Source organism: Rattus rattus, chromosome 8 (genome assembly GCF_011064425.1).
Source record: "Rattus rattus isolate New Zealand chromosome 8, Rrattus_CSIRO_v1, whole genome shotgun sequence".
Lineage (NCBI taxonomy): Eukaryota > Metazoa > Chordata > Mammalia > Rodentia > Muridae > Rattus > Rattus rattus.
Window position 1 is genome coordinate 53605647 of NC_046161.1, and position 26975 is coordinate 53632621.

Consider the following 26975-nt stretch of genomic DNA (forward strand, 5'->3'; position numbering starts at 1 on the left):
GCTTTTGTCTGTCTGAAAATAAACATTTTAATTTAAATATATAAGGACATTTTTAAGCTGGGCAGTGGTAGAACACACCTTTAATCCCATCGCTCAGGAGATAGAGGCAAATGGATCTCTGAGTTTGAGGACAGCCAGGACTACACAGAGAGTCTGTCCAGAAAAACAAAAAGAAAACAACAAAAACCACCAAACGGAAGAAAAGGATATTTTTCAGAGTTTAGATTTCTATGTTGGCAGATTGTTTCTTTTAGAAATTTAAGTGTTGTGATAGTTTGTATATGCCTGGCCCAGGGAGTGACACTATTACAAAGTGTGACCTTGTTGGAGTAGGTCTGTCACTGTGGGTGTGGGCGTAAGACCCCCACTTTAGCTACCAAGAAGACAATATTCTGCTTGCAGGCTTCAGATGAAGATGTAGAACTCTCAGCTCAGCCTGTACCATGGCTGCCTGGAGGCTGTCATGCTCCCACCTTGATACTGGACTAAATGTCATGGTGTTAGTTCACAGCATAACAACCTAAGACAAGTGTTACCTCTTGTTTTCTAGCTTCTGTTATTTTTTTGTGGAAAGCAGCTGTTTGTATTCTTGTTACTCTCAAAATAATGTGGTGTTTTTCTTTGGGTACATTAAATTATATTTTTTAAATATTGTTTTATATGTACGGGTATTTTGCTTACATGAATTTGTGTACACCACATTCATTCTTGCTGCCAGGAATTGAACTTGTTTAGGTTTTTGTTTTGTGTTTTTGTATTCTCAGCTGTCAGATGAGTTTTACAATTTTGATTTTATAGTTTATCTAGCCCTTTCTTTTTCTTACTGTAAGTTAGAGATTTTGTTGTGACCTATATTCAGACTAGAGTGAAAATTCTCAGTATTTGCTGGAATGATGGGGTAACTTAAGTTTTTTTTCTGATTTCCACTGAAGATGGTAGAAGCTATAGGAGTTTATGATTTTTTTATTGTTATTGAAGTACAGTAATAACTTGTCAAGCAATAGTTTGTCAAACCTCCCTTTCCATAAGTTATTTTTTTCCCATAATACTTGAGCTTTTAAACAGGCAAGTGTAAGTCTTAGGATTTTTTTTGTTTTGGTAAAAACTGACTATAACATTTATTTTAATACCTCCATCCACAACACCCCAACTGAGGAATGAGATAGGAGACAGGAGACAGACCTGGAGATTGAAGTGGGTACAAAGCACCAGCAGAGTCTTAGGATCTTTAGAGCTTAAATGATTAATGTAAAGTGATACTTGAGCTTTACCCACAACTGTTCTCCCTGACCCCCCAACTTTAATCTAGTATCCTTCAAGCAATTAGAATATCTTGGTTATATGAGTATACACATTGGTATGTTTGTATATACATGTATGCAGTTTTGTGTGTGTATATATGTGTGTGTGTATGTGTATATATATATATATATATATATATATATATATATATATATGCATTTATTTATACTTTTGTGTGTAGGCCAGATATTGATGTTGGATGTCGTCCACCTTATATTTTTTAAAAAAGATTTATTTAGGCAAAACACCCTTACATATAAACCAAAATAAAAATATTTCTTATAGCCTGGCAGTGGTGGTGCACACCTTTAATTCCAGCACTCAGAGGCAGAGGCAGGTGGATCTCTTAATTCAAGGTTAGCCTGGTTTACATAGTTCCAGGACAGCCAGAACACAGAGAAACAAAAAACAAAACAAAATAGTAAAGGATTCAGCTATTTATATTTTGTATGTGTGTGAGAATGATTTGCTTGTGTGAATGTCTGCATATCATTTGTGTGCTCAGTGCCCATGAAGGTTAGAGGAGGTGTTAAACCCCTGGAACTGGAGTGAGTTATAGACAGTTTCTAGCCACCATGTGGATGCTGGAGCTGAACCTCTGGAAGGACATCCAGTGCTTTTAACTGCTGAGCCATCTTTCCAACCCCTCCACTTTGTTTTTGAGACAACTTTTCACTGACCTTGGAAATCACTATTTTAGTCAGGTTGGTTGGCGAAGACTTAGGGATCCTCTTCACCTTCCCAGTTCTGAGGGTCTCTAGGCAGTCTCTTGCTTTTTAAATATTTGTCTGGGAATCCCAGTTCAGATTCTTAGTTTGTATGGCAAAACACTTAGACCAAGTCATTCTTCAGTGTTCCCTACTGGAATATTTTTAAAAAACTGGCTATCGTTATTACCATTTTTTAAAATTAAGAAAATATGCATATGGGTATTTTGCTTGCATGTATGTCTGTGTACCATATACATTCATGGGTAGCCTGCAGAAGATAGAATTGTGGATCAGATTCCCCAGAGCTACTCGGTCCTGGTCCCCTTGGAAGAACAGTAAGTACTCTTAATTTGAGGCCATCTCTCTAGGCCCCATTACAGCAGTGTGTGTATGGTTGTGCATGCCTGTAATCCCAGCACCTGTGAATTGGGGGCAAGAGGATCAGAAATTCAGGACAATCCATAGCATTTGAGGATAGCCTGGGATACAAGAAACTGTGTTTAAAAAAAAAAAAAAAAACAAAATCAAAAAATAGCAAAACCAGAAACACAGGGACTTTTCTTTTACACTTATTTCTTTTTTAAACAAATATTTTATTTATTTAATGTATATGAGTACACTGTAGCTAGCTGTCTTCAGATACACCAGAATATGTTACAGATAGTTGTGAGCCACCATGTGGTTGCTGGGAATTGAACTCAGGACCTCTAGGAAGAGCAGTCAGTGCTCTTAACCACTGAGCCTTCTCTCCAGCCCTACACTTACTTCTTTAAACATTGTGTGTGCGTGTGTGCGTGCGAGCCTGTGTGCCCAGACTTCAAAGGACAACTTACAGTATCCTTCTACCATATGGGTCTCATCTTGAGGCATCTTCTTGGTATCTTCTTTTGCATTTAGAATGGAACCCCAGACTACAAAGTACTGTGTAATATGATCTTTTTGTGTGCTTGACCTAATCTTTTTACTCCTCTCCTTGTCTTGAACTACAATGATTCCTTTTCATTTCTCAAAAGTTCCAAATTTATTCTTGATTGAGACATTTTGTCTTCTTCATTCCTTGTAGCTTGAAGCACATCTCCCAATTAGTATAATAGGCTTCAACATTCCCTCTAGGCTTTCCTGCCTTGCAGAAACTACTGAATGCCTCTGATAAATAAAATAGCATGCTGGAGCTCTTTAGTATAAGGATAGGCAAACTGTTGCCCACAAGCCAAATCCTAATGGTGCTCTGATTTTGTCTTGTCTGAGAGCTAAAAATAGTTTTCATGTTTTTAAAGCTACAAAACAGCAAACAAACGAAAACCTTACTGTGATTCTGTTCTCCAAAGTATAAAATATTTACTATTTTTCTTTCCCTTTACAGAAAAGTACTTTATGAAATTACTTTGTTAATTTCTTTCCTAGCTTTGCCCATCACCCTCTCCCTTATGTTTTCTTTTCTCTTTTTTAGATTTATTTATTTGTTTAATGTATATGAGTACACTGTCATTGCTTTCTTCAGACACACCAGAAGAGGGCATCAGATCCCATTACAGATGGTTGTGAGCCACCTGTGGTTGCTGGGAATTGAACTCAGGACCTTTGGAAGATCGATCAGTGATTTTAACTGCTGAGCCATTTCTCCACCCCACCCTCTCACCCTCCCACATTTTCTTGTTGAGTCTTGGAATGTTGATTGTGTGAAAGAACTGAGCAAAAAACAAAATGAAACAAAACAAAACAAAAATGTAAGTGTAGTTCGAAGGTCAGAAGACCAAGTGATAAAAATGGTAGTTGAGACTTCTTCCAAAATAGACAAAGGTGGTTTGTTAAACAATCAGCTAATATGACTGAACAAGTATCATAATTGTATATATCAGAGGTACAAATATAAGTCTATAAAGTATATCTCTTAAATTGTTGAACTGATACGTCTGAAAAGTCACTAACCATATGCACACAATCCCATTGTGGAAGCATGTGTTCCACAGAAAAACCACTTGAGTTGAAAGATGTCATCCCGAATAAGTGCTGTCCTTATGGATAGATGTGAGAATGTAGAAAGCGATGCTGAATGTTCATATTGTGACAAGCAGACAGCTTAGTATTGAGACCAGTAGCCTGAAGCATCAACACTCTACGGATTCCACTAAAGCAAAGCTGAGTTTTCGGTTGTTTCATAGACTACAGCAAAGTTAGTGAATTTATTAAGTAGAGATAAGGGGAAGTATATGCTTTAGATTTGAAAATGCACAGACATTTAAGAAAAGGGACACGAATGAAATATCCATTTCATTTCCTGAGCCATGGGTATATCTTCTTGAGAGAAGATAGTTTTGGTATCTTTATAATAGCTGTGTTTATGTGTGATTGTGTCTTTATAAGTTTCTAAAGTTGTAATTTACAAGGTTCAAAAATTAAGCAAAGTTCAAAAAAAGAAAGTTAAGTGAAACTATATGAGGTTGCTCTTTAAAAATATATGAGTTACTGAAAGAATTGAGTTTAAGAATAAGAGAGGAGTGCTCCTACAATTAAACTCAGGGTTACAGGTATTTTGCTTCTAAGCAAACATAGTTTATTGTTTCAGACATCCTTATTTAAGATGTCTTTAGGAAAATGAATGTCATATCATTAGTTAAGAAGTTTTTTGAGTCTTAGGCAACTGGAATCACAAACTAGATTGAAGGTGAATGGTTCTTTACATTTTTGCAACCCAGTAATTTTTCTTTTTTGTCTTGCCTCAATTAAGTACATATGTCTTCATTAACTATGTAGACTTTATGGAAGTCATAAGTAGCTGTGGATATATTCACCATAGTTCTGATTCCCAAGACACACCAAAGAAGTGTGTAAATGCAAGTTAATAAAAAATAAATTTTAGGATAAAAATAAAATATGAAGAAAGTAACTCTTATTTTACTTTGCTTTACTTCTAAATTTGCTGCTGGGTGTAAGTAATATATATTATTTCTTACCTATAATTACCATTTTCTGATTTCTCCCCTAACCCTCTCTTACCTCACAAGTGCTAAGCTCTACTAGTCCTTCTGATCTGTTGCCTACGTCGACAGTTGTAATAGTTTGACATTTATTGTATTAACTCCCACCCCTTTTTTTTTTAAAGATTTATTTATTCATTTATTATATATAAGCACACTGTAGCTGTCTTCAGATACACCAGAAGAAGGAATCGGATTTCTTTACAGATGGTTGTGAGCCACCATGTGGTTGCTGGGAATTGAACTCAGGACCTCTGGAAGGGCAGTCAGTGCTCTTAACCGCTGAGCCATCTCTCCAGCCCCCACCCCTTTTTTTAAAAGCTTGAGGACATATTTTTGTTACAGTCTAAAAGAAAAGTCCAAAGGCAAGAAAACTGCCTGGAGGAAGGAGATGGAGAAAAGGAAGAGAGAAAACCGTGACTTTGTGAGTTAGGCATGGAGGATTGGTAAACAGTCACATGCAAAAGGAGGTGGAGTAGAAGCTTTGGAGAAAGAGTGAGGAGTCCTAAAGTGTCAGGAAGGACATACCTACACATGCATACATATTTACACGTACATCATTAAAATACACACAATTATCAGTTATTCATTATTAATAACATCAATAATTGTTCACTAGTAATACATCATTAAAATAGTAATGTTCACCATTAATACATCATTAAAAATAGTAATGTCTGAAAAATGTTAAATACTTTTATTATAAGGAGTAAATGTTTTGAAGCTTCTGACCCCCTCTCCTCCATTTTGGTGATGATTGGGTTAAATATATAGCTTACTTTTATTATTTAACATCTAAATTTTTTTATGTATTCTAGAAGAGCAAGTGATGTTGACCTGAGCTGTCTCTCAAGTCCTAACAAAGCCTATTTTACAATATTAGTTTTTTCTATATGTTTGCATGTCCTACCTGCATGTGTGTATGAAAGTTCATTTGTGTGTGCAGATAGCTGTAGGTTCTTGTGTCTCTTAATTATTTTTTCCATCTTATCTATTAAGGTAAATTCTCTTACCTAACTTGGAGCTGCTTGTTTTAGTTAGTCTACTTGTCAGTTCGCACTGGAGAGTCCCTGTCTTTATGCTCATCTGCTGGCGTTACAAATGGGTTGCCTTATTTATCCATCTTTGAATGTGAATTCTGGAGATCTCAACTCTGAGATGCTTATGTTACAAGGGTGAACTACTTGCTGAACCATCTTCTCTTCCCATGATACTAGTTTTGATCCATGAGCATGGGGCATCTTTTTATATTCTAATGTTGGCAGTATAAAGTTTTCATTGTAGTTGTTCACCTCTGTTTTAGGCTATTGTGAATGGAGTTGTCTCCTGATTCGATTTTTTTCCAGCATGCTTAATACTGTATGAAAAAGGCTGTTTTCCTTATGTTGATTATTAATTTATTTTATCCTACTACTGCTGAAAGTGTTAATCAGAACATCAGAATTGAGAATTTTCTGGCTGCATCATTTCTAGGATCTTTTTTAAAATCTCTTCTTTCTTTTTTGTCTCTGTGTGGTGTATACATGAGTGTGTATTTATACTTGTGTGTGTTTGTATGGAGGCTAGAGGGGGGCTTTGAGTGCCCTCTTGTTACTGTTCACCTTATTCCTTTGAGGAAGGGTTCCCTGAACCTGGAACTTACTTTTCATCTAGCTTGGCAGTCAGCAAGCCAGCTGTCCTCTTGTCTCCATGTTTTTCTTACTCCAGTGGTGCTGGTGTTACAGGTATGCACAGGACCTTGCCTAGTTTGTTATATGGATGCTGGGATCAACAACTCAGCTCCTTGTTTTTGTGGAACATCACTGAGCCATCTCTCCAGATCCCTGTAGGGTCTTTTAAGCACAGGATAATTTGAGTTCTTATTTCCTTATTTATACTGCTTTGGTTGTTTTCAACCACTGTATTAAAAAAGTGAAAAAAATGCACATTCTTGTGTCATTCCTGGTTTTAGAGGAAATGGGTTTGATTTTCCTCAATTTAGTGTAATACTGGTGTATTAATTACTTTTGTATTGTTAGTGATAAAATACTGTGACCAAGTCAACTTAAGGAAGAGTTTATTTGGGGTTTATTGTTTCAGGGCACAAAGACTATATAGAAGGTTGGCAGCAGCAGGCAGAGGTGGTGATAGAACAGCCACTCAGAATTTACATCCTGATCTACAAACAGCATGGAGAGAGGGCATACTGGGTTTCCGTAAAGCCAACACCCAGGGACATACTTCTTCCATCAAGGCCCAATCTCTGAATCTTCCCCAAACAGCTGCTAATTTGGAACCAGATATTCACATGCATGAGACTTATAGGGACATTTTTCTAACCATCATATTTTACCCTTGGCCTCTTGTGGCCATAACATAATGAAGAATACATTTAGTACGACTTTAAAAATTTCATGGTTGGGGACTGGAGAGATGGCTCAGCAGTTAAGAGCACTGACTACCCTTCCAGAGATCCTGAGTTCAATTCCTAGCAACCACATGGTGGCTCACAACCATCTGTAATGGAACCCAGTGCCGTCTTCTGGTGTGTCTGAAGACAGCTACAGTGTATTCATATACAAAAAATAAATAATTCATAAAAATAATTCCATAGTTTTTCAGTCTATCTGTTCAAAGTCCAAAGTTCAAAATCTCTTCTGAGCAGTTTCTTAACCGTAGTCCCCTATAAAGTGAGCTTACATGCTTCCGTCATACAGTGACATGGATTAGGTATTATCATTCTAAAAAAGAGAAGTTGGGGAATAGAGGGGAAGTACTCCAGTAAAGCAAGAAGGAAACCCAGCAAAACAAACTTCAAATTCTGTAGTTCTGTTGCTAAACTTCCTCCCAGGGTTCTTTTCCCTGAAACCCAGACATGTTTCCACCAAAATTCACTCAAAGGAACCAATTAATTTGTTGGGCTTTCTGACAAAGCTTGGGTGAAGGGTTACTTACAGGGGTGTGGGTACTCCTCTCCAAATCTGCCACACCTAAAAAGTCTTTAACAAGCAGGGCTGAAGGCTTTTCTTTAGCTGCATAGATGGAGCCCCTTATTCTAGTCTTCCCTAAACTATTACGTACTCTTTTCTTTTTTCCATTGTATTAACTTGAGTATTTCTTATTTACATTTCGATTGTTATTCCCCTTCCCGGTTTCCAGGCCAACATCCCCCTAACCTCTCCTCCCCTTCTATATTGGTGTTCCCCCTCCCCATCCTCCCCCCATTACTGCCCTCCCCCCAACAATCACGTTCACTGGGGGTTCAGTCTTGGCAGGACCAAGGGCTTCCCCTTCTACTGGTGCCCTTACTAGGCTATTCATTGCTACCTATGAGGTCAGAGTCCAGGGTCAGTCCATGTATAGTCTTTAGGTAGTGGCTTAGTCCCTGGAAGCTCTGGTTGGTTGGCATTGTTGTTCATATGGGGTCTCAAGCCCCTTCAAGCTCTTTCAGTCCTTTCTCTGATTCCTTCAACGGGGTCCTATTCTCAGTTCAGTGGTTTGCTGCTGGCATTCGCCTATGTATTTGCTGTATTCTGGCTGTGTCTCTCAGGAGAGATCTACATCCAGTTCCTGTCGGCCTGCACTTCTTTGCTTCATCTATCTTATCTAGTTTGGTGGCTGTATATGTATGGGCCACATGTGGGGCAGGCTCTGAATGGGTGTTCCTTCTGCCTCTGTTCTAAACTTTGCCTCCCTATTCCCTCCCAAGGGTATTCTTGTTCTCCTTTTAAAGAAGGAGTGAAGCATTCGCATTTTGGTCATCCTTCTTGAGTTTCATGTGTTCTGTGCATCTAGGGTAATTCAAACATTTGGGCTAATATCCACTTATCAATGAGTGCATACCATGTGTGTTTTTTCTGTGATTGGGTTACCTCACTCAGGATGATATTTTCCAGTTCCATCCATTTCATGTATGAATTTCATAAAGTCATTTTTTTTTTTTTTTTTTTTTTTTTTTTTTTTCGAGCTGGGGACCAACCCAGGGCCTTGCGCTTAGGCAAGCGCTCTACCACTGAGCTAAATCCCCAACCCCAAGTCATTATTTTTGATAGCTGAGTAATATTCCATTGTGTAGATATACTACATTTTCTGTATCCATTCCTCTGTTGAAGGGCATCTGGGTTCTTTCCAGCTTCTGGATATTATAAATAAGGCTGCTATGAACATAGTGGAGCACGTGTCTTTGTTATATGTTGGGGCATCTTTTGGGTATATGCCCAAGAGAGGTATAGCTGGGTCCTCAGGTAGTTCAATGTCCAGTTTTCTGAGGAATCTCCATACTGATTTCCAGAATGGTTGTACCAGTCTGCAATCCCACCAGCATTTGCTGTCACCTGAGTTTTTGATCTTAGTGATTCTCACTGGTGTGAGGTGAAATCTCAGGGTTTTTTTGATTTGTCATTGAGGAGAGCATTATTGAACTTACATCTGTATGTGGGCATTCTTTCCTTATTGTTATTGAAGACCAACTTTAGCCCATGGTGGTCTGATAGGACGCATGGGATTATTTCTAGCTTTCGGTATCTGTTGAGGCCTGTTTTATGACCAATTATATGGTCAGTTTTGGAGAAAGTACCATGAGGTGGTGAGAAGAAGGTATATCCTTTTGTTTTAGAATAGAATGTTCTATAAATATCTGTTAAGTCCATTTGGTTCATGACTTCTGTTAGTCTGTCTATGTCTCTGTTTAATTTCTGTTTCCATGATCTGTCCATTGATGAGAGTGGGGTGTTGAAATCTCCTACTATTATTCTGTGAGGTGCAATGTGTGCTTTGAGCTTTAGTAAGGTTTCTTTTATGTATGTAGGTGCACTTGTATTTGGAGCATAGATTTTTAGGATTGAGAGTTCATTTTGGTGGATTTTTCCTTTGATGAATATGAAGTGTCCTTCCTTATCTTTTTTGATGACTTTTGGTTGAAAATCGATTTTATTTGATATTAGAACGGCTACTCCAGCTTGCTTCTTCAGACCATTTGCTTGGAAAGTTGTTTTCCAGCCTTTTACTCTGAGGTAGTGTCTGTCTTTGTCACTGAGGTGTGTTTCTTGTAGGCAGCAAAATGTCGGGTCCTCATTACGTATCCAGTTGTTAATCTGTGTCTTTTTATTGGGGAATTGAGTCCATTGATGTTGAGAGATATTAAGAAATAGTGATTATTGCTTCCTGTTATCTTCGTATTTGGAGGTGAGATTATGTTTGTGTGCTTTTCTTCTCTTTGTTTTATTGCAAAACAATTAGTTTCTTGCTTTTTCTAGGGTGTAGCTTGACTCCTTGTGTTGGGCTTTACCATTTATTATCCTTTATAGCACTGGATTTATAAAAAGATATTGTGTAAATTTGGTTTTGTCATGGAATATCTTGGTTTCTCCATCTATGTTAATTGAGTTTTGCTGGATACAGTAACCTGAGCTGGCATTTGTGTTCTCTTAGGGTCTGTATGACATCTGTCCAGGATCTTCTGGCTTTCATAGTCTCTGGTGAGAAGTCTGGTGTGATTCTGATAGGTCTGCCTTTATATGTTACTTGACCTTTTTCCTTACTGCTTTTAATATTCTTTCTTTGTTCTGTGCATTTGGTGTTTTGACTATTATGTGAAGGGAGGAGTTTCTTTTCTGGTCCAATCTATTTGGAGTTCTGTAGGCTTCTTATATGTTATGGGCATCTCTTTCTTTAGGTTAGGGAAGTTTTCTTCTATGATTTTGTTTAAGATATTTATTGGTCTTTTGAGTTGGGAGTCTTCACTCTCTTCTATACCTATTATCCTTAGATTTGATCTTCTCATTGAGTCCTGGATTTCCTGTATGTTTTGCGCCAGTAGCTTTTTCCGTTTTACATTATCTTTGACAGTTGTGTCGATGATTTCTATGGAATCTTCTGCTACTGAGATTCTCTCTTCTATCTCTTGTATTCTGTTGGTGATGCTTAAATCTATGGCTCCTTGTCTCTTCCTTTGGTTTTCTATATCCAGGGTTGTCTCCCTTTGTGCTTTCTTTATTGTTTCTATTTCCATTTTCAATTCCTTCACCTGTTTGATTGTGTTTTCCTGTATTTCATTCAGGAAATTTTATGTTTCCTCTCTAAGGGCTTCTACTTGTTTACTTGTATTTTCCTGCATTTCTCTAAGGGAGTTCTTTATGTCTTTCTTAAAGTCCTCCATCATGTGTGATTTGAAATCTAGTTCTTGCTTTTCTGGTGTGTTTAGATAGTCAGTGTTTGCTTTGGTGGGAGAATTGGGCTCTGATGATGCCATGTAGTCTTGGTTTCTTTTGATTTGGTTCCTGCGCTTGCCTCTCACCATCAGGTTGACTCTGATGTTACCTTGTTCTGCTATTTCTGACAGGGGCTTGACCGTCCTATAGTCCTGTGTGTCAGGAGTACTGTAGACCTGTTTTCCTGTTTTCTTTCAGCCAGTTATGGGAACAGAGTGTTCTGCTTTCAGGAGTGTAGTCGTTCCTGTCCACTGGCTTTCAGCTGTTCTTGTAGGCGTGTGTCCTGAGTCCACCAAGCAGGTCACTTGGAGCAGAAAAGTTGGTGTTACTTCTGGTCTTGGGCCTGAAGTCACTCCTCGGGGCTGGGTTTCAGCTCTCTGTGAGGGCAGCAACCAGAAGGGCCTGCTCCTACTTCTGGGTCCCTCTGCACAGGGGGCCTTGATGGCACTAGGCATTTTCCTCTAAAGTCAGAAATGTGGACAGAGAGTAGTCTCCTCTGGTTTCCCAGGTGTGTCTGCCCTCTGAAGTTCTAGCTCACCGTCCCACGGGGTTTGGATGCAGGGAGCTGTTTGACCGGGTCGTTCAGATCCGGGCGCAGTCTGGACCCCAGGGCTCCTGCAGCTTGACTATCCCTATCTTCTTGTTCCCAGAGGCCCTATACAGTTTCCTCTTGGGCCAGGGATGTGGGCAAAGGTGGGCAGAAGTGGCAGTCTCTCCTGCTCTGCAGTCTCGGGAGTGCCCACCTCTTTGGGCGGTGAGCTCTCTCCCAAGGGGTTTGGGAGCAGTGAGCTGTGGGTATTATGTTTTTTTTTTTTTTTTTTTTTTTTTTTTTGGGGTGGGGGACCGAACCCCGGGCCTTTCGCTCCCTAAGGGGGCAAGCGCTCCCCCCCTGGCGAAAACCCCCCCCCCCTTTTTTTTTTTTTTTTTAAAAAAAAAACCAAAAAAAAAAATAATTAAAAAAAAAAAAAAAAAGATTTTTTTTTTTTTTTTTTTTTTTTTTTTCAGAGCTGGGGACTGAACCCAGGGCCTTGTTCTTGCTAGGCAAGCGCTCTACCACTGAGCTAAATCCCCAACCCTGTATTATGTACTCTTAACTCCTCCTCCAGCTCATGTTCAGCATTGCCAGGTGGTAGGGAGCAGTTGAAAATTCAGGGGAAAAAATTCTCAGACTTTACTTCATGCCTCTGTGCCTGGGTCTATGCTGTTAACTAGCTCAGCTGGGGATAGTCTTTTGCAAGGGGCACAGCTCAACTCCTCAATATGGCTATTGCTTGTCTTGGAGGACAATCATTCACAATATAAGCTCCAAGTCTGATGTCAGAGAGATGACTCTGCCCTTCTGGTTTTGCTGCTTGCAACAAACTTCTCTCTCTTGTGTTGTTTCCACTTCCTGTGTGCATCTCTCCATGGCTCTGGTACCTCTGACGTCTTGGAGTTTCTGACTTAATCTATGCTTCATTTTCACAGTCTCTTGGGGCCTCCATTCAGGGTCTCCCCTGCCATGTGCCTGGCCTCAGTGACTTTCTTTAACCATGGAAGAAGATTCTACAACCCATTTGTGTATTCTTCATGACTCTGAAGCCAAATCCACATAGACAATGTTGCCACATTCAGCTGCCTACTTGGGATGGAGCCTGCCTCTCTTGAATCATATTTTCAGCAGCTTTCCTTTTTGTTGTGTTTTAGGGGCAGAAAGTTCTTTAGGCCTTTTCTTTTCATAAATTGGAAGCTTATCTTATCTTGCCTTATGGGCTTCATTCCCTTTATTCCATTTTGGATCTTACTTCTTAATGTCCTTATCTTTTTTAGCACAGACCTTGGCACCACCACCACCACCACCATTTTCCTTTTGAGACAAGCTTTCGTGTGTAGCCATGGCTGTCTCAGAACTCACTTTGTAGACCAGACTGGCTTCAAACTCAGATCTCCCTGTATTTGGTTCCCAAGTGCTGGAATTAAAGGTGTGAACTGCTGCCCCCATTTTTAGTGTTCTTTTTCTCTTTGAATTGTATATTTTGTATTTCCTTTTGCCCTCCTGCTCTTTTCCTCCTTCTTCTTTCTCTTTGTCCCTGACACACACACACACACACACACACTCTCTCTCTCTCTCTCTCTCTCTCTCTCTCTCTGTCCCCCCCGTGTGTGTGTGTGTGTGTGTGTGTGTGTGTGTGTGTGTGTGTTGAGACAGGGTTTTCTGTATGACACCAGCCCTGGTGCTCCTGGACTTGGTTTGTAGACTAGGTTGGCTTTGAACTCAGAGTTCCTGCTGCTTCTGCCTCCCAAATGCTGGGATTAAAAGCATGTGCCACCATGCCTGGCTTCACTTGCTCTTTTCAACTTTAGACTTGCATCAGAGTGATAAATAATAACCATGTAACAGAGTCAACATTAATTTTTTTTATTAAACTGTCTTCAAATCTTTTCCACCAAAGAAATTAGTCCATTACTATTCAACATAGCCTCAGGCAAATTCTTACGACTAGGGTAGACCCACAGTCTGCCAAAATATCATAGGAATGGCCACTAATTCAGATACTGTTAAAACTCTAGATTCCCTCTGAAGCCTCTTGAGCTGGGCCTTCACAGTCCACAAAGCTGTCAAATACTATCCTAAGCTTCTACTAGGATGGCCCTATAAGCCCTCTGCTTACAACATTCAACTGCTTTTTTGATCTGAAGTCCCAAAGTTTTCCACGACATGATCAGCAATAGCTCATTTTGGTATTAGTTATTTACTTATTGCTGTCATAAAGTGCCATGACTCAGGCAAATTGTAGAAGTTTATTTGGGATTTATGGTTCCAGATTGGTAAGAGTCCATCACTATTACAGCAGGGATCATGGTAACAGGCAGGCATGCAGGCATGGTGATGGAGCAGCAACTGAGAGTTCACATCTTGATCCACAAACAGAAAAGAGATGGCACACTTGGAATGGCCTGAGTTGTTGGAAATATCAGAGCCCACCCCCGTTACATAATCCCTTCACCAAGACTATCTATTGGGGACCACAAACTCAAATGTCCAAGACATATTATAGGGAACAGACATCTCATTTAAATCACCACCGTTGCCTATAGATTGTCATATATAACCTTTAAAATGCTGTTGCCTCTCTTCCTTGTTTCTTTAGGGCCTTCATTATGAAAGAGCACTGAACTTTATTAAAGGTCTTTTCCTCATCTTTTGAGATGATCATGTAATTTCTATAGTACATTTACTGATTTAGTGAATAGCCTCTGTATCTCTGAATTAAAGCCAACTTGGTCATGATACATGATCTTTTTCAATGAATTATTGAATTTGGATTGCAAGGTAGTATTTTTCTTGTTATTAGTATTATTTTATAACAGTATTTTTGAATAGTATGAATTTTCTTTTGTCCTTATCAGTAATTTAGAAATCATCTTAAGATTTTCAAGTGTTTAAGTTAGCTGGTGCTTGTCTTTCATCTTAGCCCCAGGAATCCTGTGAATTTGAGGGCAGCTCAGGTTATTCTGGGATATGTTGACTCACAAAAGAAAACAACAGTAATAAATTGAGGTAGGAATAGTGAGGTGGCTCAGTGGATAAAGGCATTTGCTGCTAAGCCTGAACCTGAGTTTGATTACTGAGACCCAGATGATGGAAGGAAAGGGATTGACTTCTGCAATTTGTCCTTTGACTTTCACATGCACACCTTGGCACATGCCTACTGCTAATTGTACACATAAAATAAATAATTTCTTAGTGTTGGAGATTTATTAAATTCCATAAGGCCACTAAGCTCAAATTGCATGAAATTTTAGGAATATAAGCTTCCATTGGTGTTACTGTGCCATCTTTTTTTCCCAAATGCCCAAAATATTCACAAAATTCAGATCCAATGTCCATTTGTATTGATAACACTTATTTCATGAAATCCTGTGCACCTATTCTCTAAGTACCTACATACAAGCTAGACAATGTCATCTGTGACTATTGAAGACAATTCTTGTAGGAAGTCAGATAAAAGCAGTGTGCAAATGTTATAAATAGGAAAAGAAATAAGGACCAGATGTGGTGATGTACTCCTTTAGTGCCAGCATTCTGGGAAGCAGAGGCAGTCTAACCTCTGTGGGTTCAAGGTCTATAAAGTGAGTTCCTGGCCAATCAGGGCCACAAGGGAGACCCTGTTTCAAAAATTGACTAGACAAAGTGGGGGAAAGGAGGAAAGCTAACTAGTTCAATAAAAAGATTAACTTAATAAAAATGTTTGCTCATTTGACATATTTATTAATAGGTGATTTTCTTATTCTGTTTAACATATTTAAAATCATTTTTGATTTATTTATCTTATTTTTGTACATGTGAATGTTTTGTCTGCATGTATGTATGTGTGTAATGGGCATTTTAGGTGCCTGCAGAGGCCAGAAGAGGGTATTGAATTTTCTAGAATTGGAGTTACATATGGTTTTGAGCCACTATATGAGTGTTGGGAACTGAACCCAGGTTTTTTGCAGAAGCAACAGGCGCTCTTAACAACTGAGCCATCTTCTTTTCCTCTTACATGTGTTTTAAGGTATGAATACTCCTGACGAAATCACGGAACTCTCTTACCTTTTAGTGGGCATGCCAAACTTAATAAACAAAAACCCCAAATAATAATTGTAAGTTTAGGTTGTGTATTAAGTTCTCTGATTAAAAAGTAATAGGTCTGGAGAGATGGCTCAGTGGTTAAGAACACTGGCTGCTCTTCCAGATTCCCTCAATTTAATTCCTAGCAACCACATGAAGGCTCACAACCATCTGTAATAGGATCTGATGCCCTCTTCTGGTGTGTCTGAAGACAGTGACAGTGTACCCACATACATTAAGTAAATAAATAAATAAATAAATAAATAAATAAATAAATCTTTTTTAAAAAAATAAGTAAGTCAGGGAAAGGGGAGATACAGATAGGAAAATGCACAGTAAAGGATTATTTTGGTTAAAATTTTGTTTTATTTCTTTCTATAGGGCTATTTTGGAATAAGGGAAAGCTTCTTTTTAGGAATTCCCATTTGAGCATAATCTGCAATGTGTGAAAATCAAAGGACAGAATTAGATGGTGGTCCTTGCCTTTCACGTTGTTTGAGACAGTGTTTCTTCTTCACTGCTAAGTTTACTGCCTGCTGGTCCACTCCTGAGCTTTTGGGGATTTCCTGTCTCCACCTCTCATCTCACTATAGAAGTGCTGTAACAGCAAATGTGTGTTGATGTGTCTGGTTTTATATGGGTTCTGGAGGTTGGACGTCAGGTTCCTTATGCTTGTATGGTAAGAGCTTTAGCCACTCATTTCCCCAGTTCTAATATTAGGTCTTGAACACTATTTTCCTATAGTCATGAATCTAAAATAAGTTCAAAATGTTTAATGGCTTATTCCCCATAATATTTACAGTTGTAGGCAAATCATTTATATTTTCTTAAATAGTCTTGCCTAGATAGTATATGCTTTTTTTTTGTTCTTTGTATATTTTTAAAGCTAGAATTAACAGGCCCGTTCTACTGTACCCCACCATGTAGCCTTGGATAGCTTTGATCTGTGATTCTTGCACTTCTACTCCCAAGATTTTAAAAGGGTATTGTTTCATCACACGTGAATAATTAAATTTTCTTCCATTTGTATGCATACAAATCATTATTGAACACTGATCTGAATTACTATAGTAAATCAATTAAGTTAATAGATTATTATTTACTTCAATTATCTAATTACTAGAATAAATTTTTATCTTTACTTAAGCTTAGAATATATTTAGGATTGTACAGTTTTGTGAATTTTGATGCTTTAAAGTGAAATGTTTGATCTCATAAAAAAGCATATTCCCATTATGTTTTAGGGAATAGTATTTATAGTCTGTAAGAAAAATTCCTTTCAGTTATAGTAGCATTTTCCAAAACTGAATTATGTTTCTCAATGTTTATTTTTTGGCAAAGTGAAAATTAGTCTAATACATTGTGCTTTAAGTTGTTTTAGGATTTCTTTGAGACTTGTTTTAATTTTCCTAGAATAGTAGTGACATTACTAAACCATTTGAAATAATTCAGTTACCCTCAAATGCTGCTTTGAAGATTATTTCATTTATTGTTCATTCATTAGTTTCTAGAACAAAAAGTACCTTAAGAGAAGATGGATTTTAAGTTTCGTGGTGAAGGAGGCATGGCAGCTAAGAATTTGTTGATAGTGATGAGAGCTTCTAGTATGTGTTAACTTTACAAACAGTGCTGCTGTCTGTGAGTCAAGTGAGTGAACCACGTGAGCCCATGGTGGATGTTTCCCATTCAAATCTGTAATTTTAAGCCTAACTCCCTTAGGCTCATAGCTAGCTATCTCATAATGCAAACTGCATTTGAATTCATTCTCAGTCAAGTTTTCAGAATACAGAATACATCCAGATTATTTGCCAGAGCATAGCTTGAATGGTCTCTAGTGCAGTTTCCTACAGTCTCTTTTCCTCTCTGAAACCTTCAAGCAATCTGCACTGTTTGCACATCCATTAAAAAAAGCAAACAATATTATATATAATTTATGGAAACTTATCCAGGTAATAAACATGTATCAACATAATACCAACCTCAGGATAATGGTTATGTTCCAAACTTGTTGCATTGGAGCCATGGATATATGGCTATCTTTTATGTATCTGTTTAGAGGCCATCTAGGATAAAAGTAAAGATTATTTCTGGGCAGAGGTCTTTGCAAAATATGTGGCAGCACAAAATGAAGGCAACTGAAATTTTTTTGTTTTTAGAAAAGAGTACATTAGGAACTAGAGAAATGGCTCAGTGGTCAAGAGTACTTGCTGTCCTGCCAGAGGAGCCCAGTTAATTTCCATTACCCATGACTGGTGGTAGACAACTGTTTACGACTCGGTACAAGGGATTCAGTGCTGTCTTCTGGCCACTAATAGGACCCACACAAACATGGAACACACACACAAACATGTACAAAGAAATAAATGTTGAAATTAAAAATTGCGCATTTACTAGGCATAGCAGCACATGTGCCCAGCATTTTGTAAGTAGGAGCAGGAGAATCAGGAGCTCAGGGTATCCTTATATACACAGTTATTTCAAGGCTGATTTGGCTGTATAAGATCAAGTTTCCAGCAGAATTTTTTTTTTCATTAATATATTCTATAATTTTCACATAAATAAACCAAGCATTACAGCTATGTGGCTGCTCAGCTTTCTCATTGAACGCTGGGGGAGAAGCCTATGAATTTTCTTTGAAATTTTACAAGATCATCCAAAACACATTCTAGTGGAAAGTTACAAACACAATTACAGTAGACATAAATTCATGAATGACTTACAGTTGAACTTAAATGAAAAGGAAACCCCCACAATTTATTTCTTTCCATCACCCTTGCATTGTGGGTTAAGCATTTTATCCCATTTTCCAGCAGAATTTTTAAACAAGCCCTTATTTTTATGTTAAAGGATGAAATAAGTAAAACAAGAAAGAATATTCTGTGGTACATATGTGCGCGCGAACGCGTGTGTAGATGAGGACAGAGGTCCAGTTGTTGGGAGTCTTCCTTGTCTTTTTCTACTTTATTTTCCATACAGGGTCTGTCACTGAACCTGAGCTCACTAATCTGGTTAGAGAGGTTGGCTAGAAAGTTCCAGGGACCTACCTCTTTGCTGCTCCTGCTCCTGGGGTTAAAGACATACACTATCACGCTTGGCTTTTTTTGTGGGTTCTGAGATCTGAACTTGTGTGACAAGCACTGTACAGATTAAACCATTTCCTTAACCCAAGTGTGTGTTTGTTTTAACTTGATGGATAAATTACAAATGAAGGTTGAAAAGCTTTTGTTAGTTTTAGAAAGGCTTTTTTTTTGTAGATAGTAGCAGAAGGGTAGTGAAGAGATTTAATAAATTGAGGTAGAGAAACCATTTAAAGGAAATAAGGTTTTAGGTTACTTGTATAAATTAAAATAATTTATCTGGAAGTAGTGTATATAGAATTTTAGAAATTATAAGGATATGAAAAATGGAATCAAGTTGATAAAAGTAGATCAGTAGCATTGAAGGACAAAGAAGGGTTATAATAAAATTTGTAATGTTACCTACTTGTAATCTTGTCAGCTTTGCTCAACAAGTTAAGGCTATGATCTTTGAGTTGATCCTGTTAAATCCCTTTTCTTGACCATTAGAGGCCCAAGAATTCCCTGAAAATGTTTAAATAGTAGGTTTCTGATTGTTTTCTTTTATAACCTTAATTTTTTTAAAAAGATTTATTCATTTATTATATATAAGTACACTGTAGCTGTCTTCAGATACACCAGAAGGGGGCATCGGATCTCTGTACAGATGGTTGTGAGCCACCATGTGGTTGCTGGGAATTGAACTCAGGACCTCTGGAAGAGCAGTCAGTGCTCTTAACCACTGAGCTATCTTTCCAGCCCTATAACCTTAATTTTTATTCCCCCTTCATCTTTCTGTTCTAGTTTCATAAAACATGTTTCATTGATGACATCTTTTTTATTTTTGCATTATTTCTAAGGGCTTTTGTTTATAAGATGATTAATCAGTTTTGTGTAATTATTCTGTCCCCTTAATTCAGTCTTTAGTGAAATTCTTCAAAGATATAGCAGAATAGTAATTTGTTTTTACTTTTTGGGTTATTGTTGAATAACAAAATAGTGCCACATATTTTAGCATTGATGTTTTTAGAAAGTACCCTGACTTGGACAATAAAACTTAATTGTTATATGATTTCAATGAGACTATTTTTGATACTTATTATTTTCTCTGCCCCCTGGAAAGAAGATCTCAGTAACTTTGGCTGACCACAAAGTTATCAGATACCCAAGGATAGTTTAGAACTCTTTAATTTTACTGCCTCTTCTTGGTATTGTAAGCATGTGTCACCATGCTTGGCTTAATACTTGTTCTTATACAGTGAGTTATGAGTTATGTTCAGAAAGCTGCAGTCAATGTGGTTGTTAAGGTTTTCATTTTTGGATACAGAAAATAATATTCAATGAGACTGCTCATGTTTCTATCTTTTGTGTTCCAGTTCTTTTGCCAAGAAAATGGTTTGCCCAGTCCTGAACACATACTGTCCTTTCTGATGGGACAAGATCCAATATGAATGTAAGTGATGGAGGAAGACGACGCTTTGAGGATAATGAACACACATTGCGAATATATCCTGGGACAATTTCAGAAGGAACAATTTACTGTCCAATTCCTGCCAGAAAAAACTCCACAGCTGCTGAGGTGATTGACTCCCTTATAAACAGACTTCACCTAGACAAGACAAAATGCTACGTTTTAGCAGAGGTAAAGGAATTTGGTGGAGAAGAATGGATTCTCAATCCAACCGACTGTCCAGTTCAGCGAATGATGCTGTGGCCCCGAATGGCTTTGGAAAATCGCCTAAGTGGAGAGGACTACCGCTTTCTTCTGAGAGAAAAAAACCTCGATGGATCAATTCATTATGGTAGCCTCCAGTCATGGCTACGGGTAACCGAAGAACGCCGAAGGATGATGGAGCGGGGTTTTCTTCCACAGCCTCAACAGAAAGACTTTGATGATTTATGTAGCTTGCCTGATTTGAATGAGAAAACTCTCTTAGAAAACCTACGGAATCGCTTTAAGCATGAAAAAATTTATACTTATGTTGGCAGTATTCTAATAGCTATTAATCCATTCAAATTTCTTCCTATTTATAACCCCAAATATGTCAAAATGTATGATAACCACCAGCTGGGAAAACTTGAACCCCACATATATGCTGTGGCGGATGTTGCTTATCATGCCATGCTTCAGCGCAAAAAGAATCAGTGTATTGTGATTTCAGGAGAGAGTGGTTCTGGGAAGACTCAAAGCACAAACTTTCTTATTCATCACCTTACTGCCCTCAGCCAGAAAGGATTTGCCAGTGGAGTAGAACAGATTATTCTTGGAGCTGGACCAGTACTTGAGGTAAGGTATATAGAAATAATTTTCTCTTTCTCAACCCACTCTCCCTTTTGTTAAAGACAAAGTCTCTTTATATAGCTCTAGCTGTCATGTGTCCAGCAACTCACTATGTAGACCAGGCTGGCCTTGAACTTATAGAGATCCACATTCCTCTTCCTCCTTAGTTCTGGGATTAAAGGCATGTGCCACCACAGTCAGCTAGAAGTACTTTTCTTAAATCTAAAAGAAACGATTGGTAAATCTGAGAAGATGAAATGAAACTACTAGAATAGACATCATTTTTTGTGACCAAGGGAAGCTCAAAGTGGCAAAGAAACAAGGCAGTTATGATAGTAATAACTTAATTTTATAGGATTCTTATATGAGTTAGGATTGAATCTCAGTGATAAGCACACATTACTTGATAAGTGCAAACCATAGATTCTAATACCAGTACCATCAAAAGAAGAAAGCCAAAAGAGTTTCTTTTAAGTCACTGGAATAGTTGTCTATCTCTTTACAAAGAAGCAGGGCAAAATTCTATTTGTATTTGGCTTGACAAAGGAGATGAAAACTGGAATTTAATGTGATACTTTTGGAAATAAAATTTCTCCAGGAGGTGTGATTATTAATTTTTTCCACGAGGTGTGTTTTATTTTCATCAATCATACAAATAATTTTCTATAATATCCCAGAGCAAACCAGTGAAATTTGGCAGTCTGATTAGTGTGTGTGGGGAGTCCCCTTCAGAGACCCAGAGGCTGGTGGCATCGGCGCGGAGTGCCCCGGTTCACAGTGCAGCTTGTGGCTCCCATCCATCTTGCAGGTGGCTCTTCGTCCACCTCACGAGGGGGTCTTGGAGAAGAAGGGGTGGGGTGGGGAAATCTTCCTAGGCTTGTAGGAGATTTCGCTCCTCTTTTCCTGTTCAGTGGTCTCTTTGGTCGGCAGGGTGTTCTCCTGTGTCAGATTTTCTTCAGCTTGGCCTTATTGAAGCTGGTGATCTCCCCCATGTCTGACTTGTCTGCCATTTTCTTACAACTCGTGGATTCTCGTTCTGAGCTTGTGCTCCAGATGCTCCCACTCGCATTGCTGCAACAAGAGACCTATTAGTTTTGTTACTCCTGTTTGGTTGTTTTATGATTTGTGAACAAATATTTTAAATACTGTATTCTTTTTTACATGGGATCATATAATTCTCCATTTTTTTTTGTGTGGTTATGATAGAATGGGAACATGTAGAGATGCCCATACATACTAATGTTCTCAGGTTTTTCTTTGAGATTTTGTATGTTCTTTGAAGCACTCTTTTCACCCTTAATCTGGTAAATATCAATTTTTCTCTTTTATTTTCTACTGTCATGCAGCCTCAAATTCAAACACAAGTTTGAACGCTTTCCTGAATATAGATATGTTCCTTGCAAAAGTCTTTCTACATGTGTAGCAATTTTTTTTTTCTTTTTTTCTTTTTCGGAGCTGGGGACCGAACCCAGGGCCTTGCGCTTGCTAGGCAAGCGCTCTACCACTGAGCTAAATCCCCAACCCCTATGTATAGCAATTTTTAATACCTTTTTTTCTTTTAGAAATTTTACATTATTTTATGTATATGAGTGTTTTGTCTGCATGCATGTTTGTATGTGTTCAATGCTGGCAGAGGCCAGAAGAGGATATTGGATCTCTGGGAGCTGAAGTTCTCAATGCATATTAGCCCCATTAGAATTGAATCCTTGTTCTTTCTAAGAGCAGTCAGTGCTTGTAACTGCCAAGTCGCCTATCTAGTCCTGTCTTTCATACCTTTTCAAGCCCATTTTATACATGTAATTATGAGGTCCCACCAATCCTCACTTTATTATTATCACCTTAGGTATTTTCAGTGCTTAAACAATTGCCTCTGATTGTTTTGGAGAAACAAACATGGTGGTTATGGGTATGGAGAGGCTGTTTTCAGTGAGTGATCAGTAAGTCGGTTTAAATAAAGACAACCCTTAGAGTGAGAGTTTTCCTGGGAAATGGTAGACAGGTTAAATCGTGATGACCTCAGCCCTATCTAGAGGTGTCCACATTGCTTGCCATTATTCCCTTAGCTGGTATACACTTTGGGTCATGATACAGAGAGCATATAGTTGTTTTATCATCTGTACAATAGCTTTGTTTTAAATAGATAATTATAATACCTTAATTGAATTTTATTTATGTACTTCTAGAATGATCAGTCTTTATATAACTATTTTCTTAAGTGTTTTCAGCTTTGCAGAATGCTTTAGTATAAACTTAAGAAATGTGCTGTCCTTGGAATATGAAGACATCTTGACATTAATGAGATTATTTTATTTTAAAAGAATTTGTTAGTATTCAGTGAGCCTCTTTGAGTGGCTTCAAGCCATCAGCATACTCCAACCCTCCCTTTTCTGGGAAAAACCCACTCTATATCCTTACTTTCTCCTTTGCTTTTCTGCATAAGCATCTGGTCTTCACAGTGACAGGCTGCTTATGCAGCCTCACATTAGTGATGGGCAGCCTTAGTCCTGATTTAGGCAGCATTTACCAATGTCTATTCACTCACCAATGTCCAAAGTTTTCCAAAGTTGACAGGCAGAAACTCTGGTTCCTCTTTAACTGGTAGTGTGCCGTTTAGAGTCACCTGCCCATATTTGTTGTATTTGGTCCTATGGCGATTTAAGCCATCAGCATTTCCTAAACCTCTTGGGTACTTCTGGTGCTTACAGTTGTGGTTGCTGTTATGGCTCCCATGATTCTGAGGTTGGTGGGACCAAAAAACATGGTTTTTTTTGTTTGTTTGTTGTTTTTGTTTTTCTAGATAGTGTTTGGTTTCTCTGTGTAGCCCTGGTTGTTCTGGAATGATGTGGAGACCAGGCTGGCCTCGAACTCACAGAGATCCATCTGCCTCTGCCTCCTGAGTGCTGGGATTAAAGGCATGGCCTGGCAAAGAAACATTTTCATTTTATTAATTTTGTGTGTGTACATATGTATGGATGTATGTTATATGCACATATGTATGTGGGTGGAGATACCTGTAGACATAGATTGTCTGTCATCATTCCTTTGAGGTAGGGTCTCTCACTAAATCTGGAACCAGTTGAATGGCCAGCAAGTCTCGACCTTCCCCCTCTCTGTCTGCCTATTGTGTTTGCATTACAGGTGTTGTTCATCTGCACACTGGGCTTTTTCCAAGAGTGTTATTATCTGAATTCACATCACACTTGCACAGCAAGTGCTCTAAAGAACTGAGCTATTTTTTATTAGAGTAAGGTGAAAATCTATGGTTTTTGTTCAGCTTTCCATTATTTTCTTTTATTCTCCATCAAATATGCCTTACTGTTTTTTCATTAGTCTAAAGACTAAAGAATGCTTAAAAGTTATTTTTAAATAAAAACTATTTATTTTTACAGGCCTTTGGAAATGCAAAGACAGCTCATAATAACAATTCAAGTCGTTTCGGCAAGTTTATTCAAGTAAATTACCAAGAAACAGGCACTGTACTTGGGTAAGTACTGCTACTTTAGAAGCACACACACACACACATGTATATGTATTATATATGCACACGTGTTTGGTACATATACACATACATATATTAAAATCTATTTTATTTTCAGTGTATGTGTATACCACATAAATTCAGTGTCCTTGGAAGACAGAAGAGAGGGCATCAGATCCCCTGGAACTGGAGTTACAGATGATTGTTAGCTGCCATGTGAGAGCTAGGAATTATACCCAGATCCTTTGAAAGAGCAGGCAGTGCTCTTAATTGCTGAGTTATTTCTCCAGCTCCTGGAGCTTATTTGTATTTTAGTTATTACTAGTTTCATAAACTATGAATTATGACCTTGGTATCTGCATAAAAATTGTTTCCTCATTTTTGGTCGGTTTAAACTGAGAAAGTTGTAAAACTAATTATAATTCTTAACATACTTATACTTGTTAACTGTTAACAGTTTCATGCATTTAAGTTCATATTATAAATTTTCAAAAATTTATTTTCAAGTTAGGAAATGACACTTTAATTATTTTATTTCTGAAGATAATCACACTTTCCTACATATCCAAATTAGTATTCTCCCAATCAAGGTATTTGATTTTGATACAATAAAAACCTTTACATTTTCTGTGACAAGTCATCTGATTGTTGTAGTAACGTTCTAGAGAATTCTTTAGACCAGGTTTAGTTAGATTCATAGCAGAAGGAAATGGAAGTTATAGAGTTACCTGTATCATTTCCATCTCTTCCAGCATGGCTTCCCTTGCTATAAATATTTGGTGTTGGTGTGCTCTGTTTGTTAAAGTTGATGAGCAGTGTTGTTGCCGCATCCATGTTAATTGTGAAATCCATAACTTGTATTAAAGTTTGCTCACTGTGTTTTACATTCTTTTGGCTTTGAGAACTGCAGAGATGCCATTTGCAGTTGTCATTTTAGTACAGACAGCATAGCTTCACTGTGCTCAGAACAGTCTGCGTTTGGCTCATTCAGCCTCGTTACCTTTCAGGTCTTGGTAATTACTGACCTTTGCCTATCTCCATACCATTTTTTCCAAAATGTAGAGATAGAATCATATTGTATGCAGCTTTTTCAGGTTGGTAACTGTGTACTTAAGGATCTTCTATAGCTGTTACTTTTATTGACTTAACATTTAATTTCGTGGTTATTTTAGAGATGACTGACATCTTTGTACTTTTTAGAAGTACTTAATTTTTTTGTATATTTGAGTTTATTTTTTAAGTATATTATTATGGGTGTGATTTTTCTCTTGCATAATGGTTTCTTACTGCTTATTGTTCGTGTGGGTGAATCTATTGATTTTTATAGTTTTACATCAGTGCTTTGATGTACTGATGGTACTTTACTGGCTGTCTTGATTGTTCAAAGCGTATTATAGTACTTGTAAAAGGACCCGTAGCTCACTTGGGCTTGGCCGTTGGGTTATATCCTAGTCCTACTCCTGGCCCTAGCTCTCTGCTTCTGGTGCTGCTGAGAAGAGGAACAAACTGCTCTAAGCTCCCACTCTGAACCAAGCCATTCTGCCATGGTGGTCTGTCTCTGAACCATGAGATAAAATGAAATCATTTTTTTTCATAGATTTTTTTCTATAAGATATTCTGCCTCAGCAATGAGAAAATGTAACTAACATAGCCAACTTTTCATTGCTAAGACAAAATACCTGAGATAAAAGAGGAAAGATGTTGTTTAGAGTCGTCTTTGTAGAAGTATAAATCCATGATCTATTGGCTGTATTGTTTGTGGTTCTGTGGCAGGCAAGAGTATCATTGCTGGGATTGTGGGATAGACTACATGATGATAACTACAACATGGCTAGAAAGCAAGCAAAGAAGAGGGAAAGGTAGAGGAAGATGCTCGAATCCCCTGTAAGGGCATACTTTAATTACCTAATTTTCTTCCACTGAGGCTGCCTCCTTCTTTCTAGTACTATAGGCTGCTGGTTCAGTCTTTAGCCTATGATCCTTTGTAGAGGATTTAAAAGCCAGGCCATTACACATACCACTATGTTATTTTTGTCTTTTATGTCAATACTATCTTCTCCATTAAGTAAAACTCAAGCTAAAGAACTTTTATTGTATTAACTAATTCAATATTAATTTGAGTTGTCTTGAGTTCATGTTAATTTTGCATATTAAATTTCATCAGTTATTTTTGGGCTGTATGTAGATATCATGTCTTCCTTCTGAGATACATTGATACTGTACTTTTTTCTCCCTAATATTGAACTATTTTGCATTTCAGAAAAATTTGTTAGTATAAACAAACATATGCATATATACCATACATATAAATTATTATTTTTCTGTTTGATGGTTATCATTATGATTTTAATATCCCAAGTAATAGGTAGACGACAGCTTATTTTTTAT

The 26975-nt window shown here is 37.8% G+C and overlaps 1 protein-coding gene and 1 pseudogene across 4 annotated transcripts in view; one reads left to right on the plus strand and one right to left on the minus strand.

Moving 5' to 3' along the window:
- The window catches only part of Myo9a (myosin IXA), a 191584-nt gene that overhangs the window by 16938 nt on the left and 147671 nt on the right, over nt 1-26975 (plus strand). For all 4 annotated transcript variants that reach the window (XM_032909329.1, XM_032909330.1, XM_032909331.1 and 1 more), the window contains exons 2-3: nt 20205-21115; nt 24499-24593. In XM_032909329.1, the coding sequence (XP_032765220.1) occupies nt 20276-21115; nt 24499-24593 (935 nt within the window). In that variant the 5' untranslated portion in view covers nt 20205-20275. The remainder of the gene's footprint in view (nt 1-20204; nt 21116-24498; nt 24594-26975) is intronic.
- LOC116907144 lies at nt 21935-22119 on the minus strand (annotated as a pseudogene).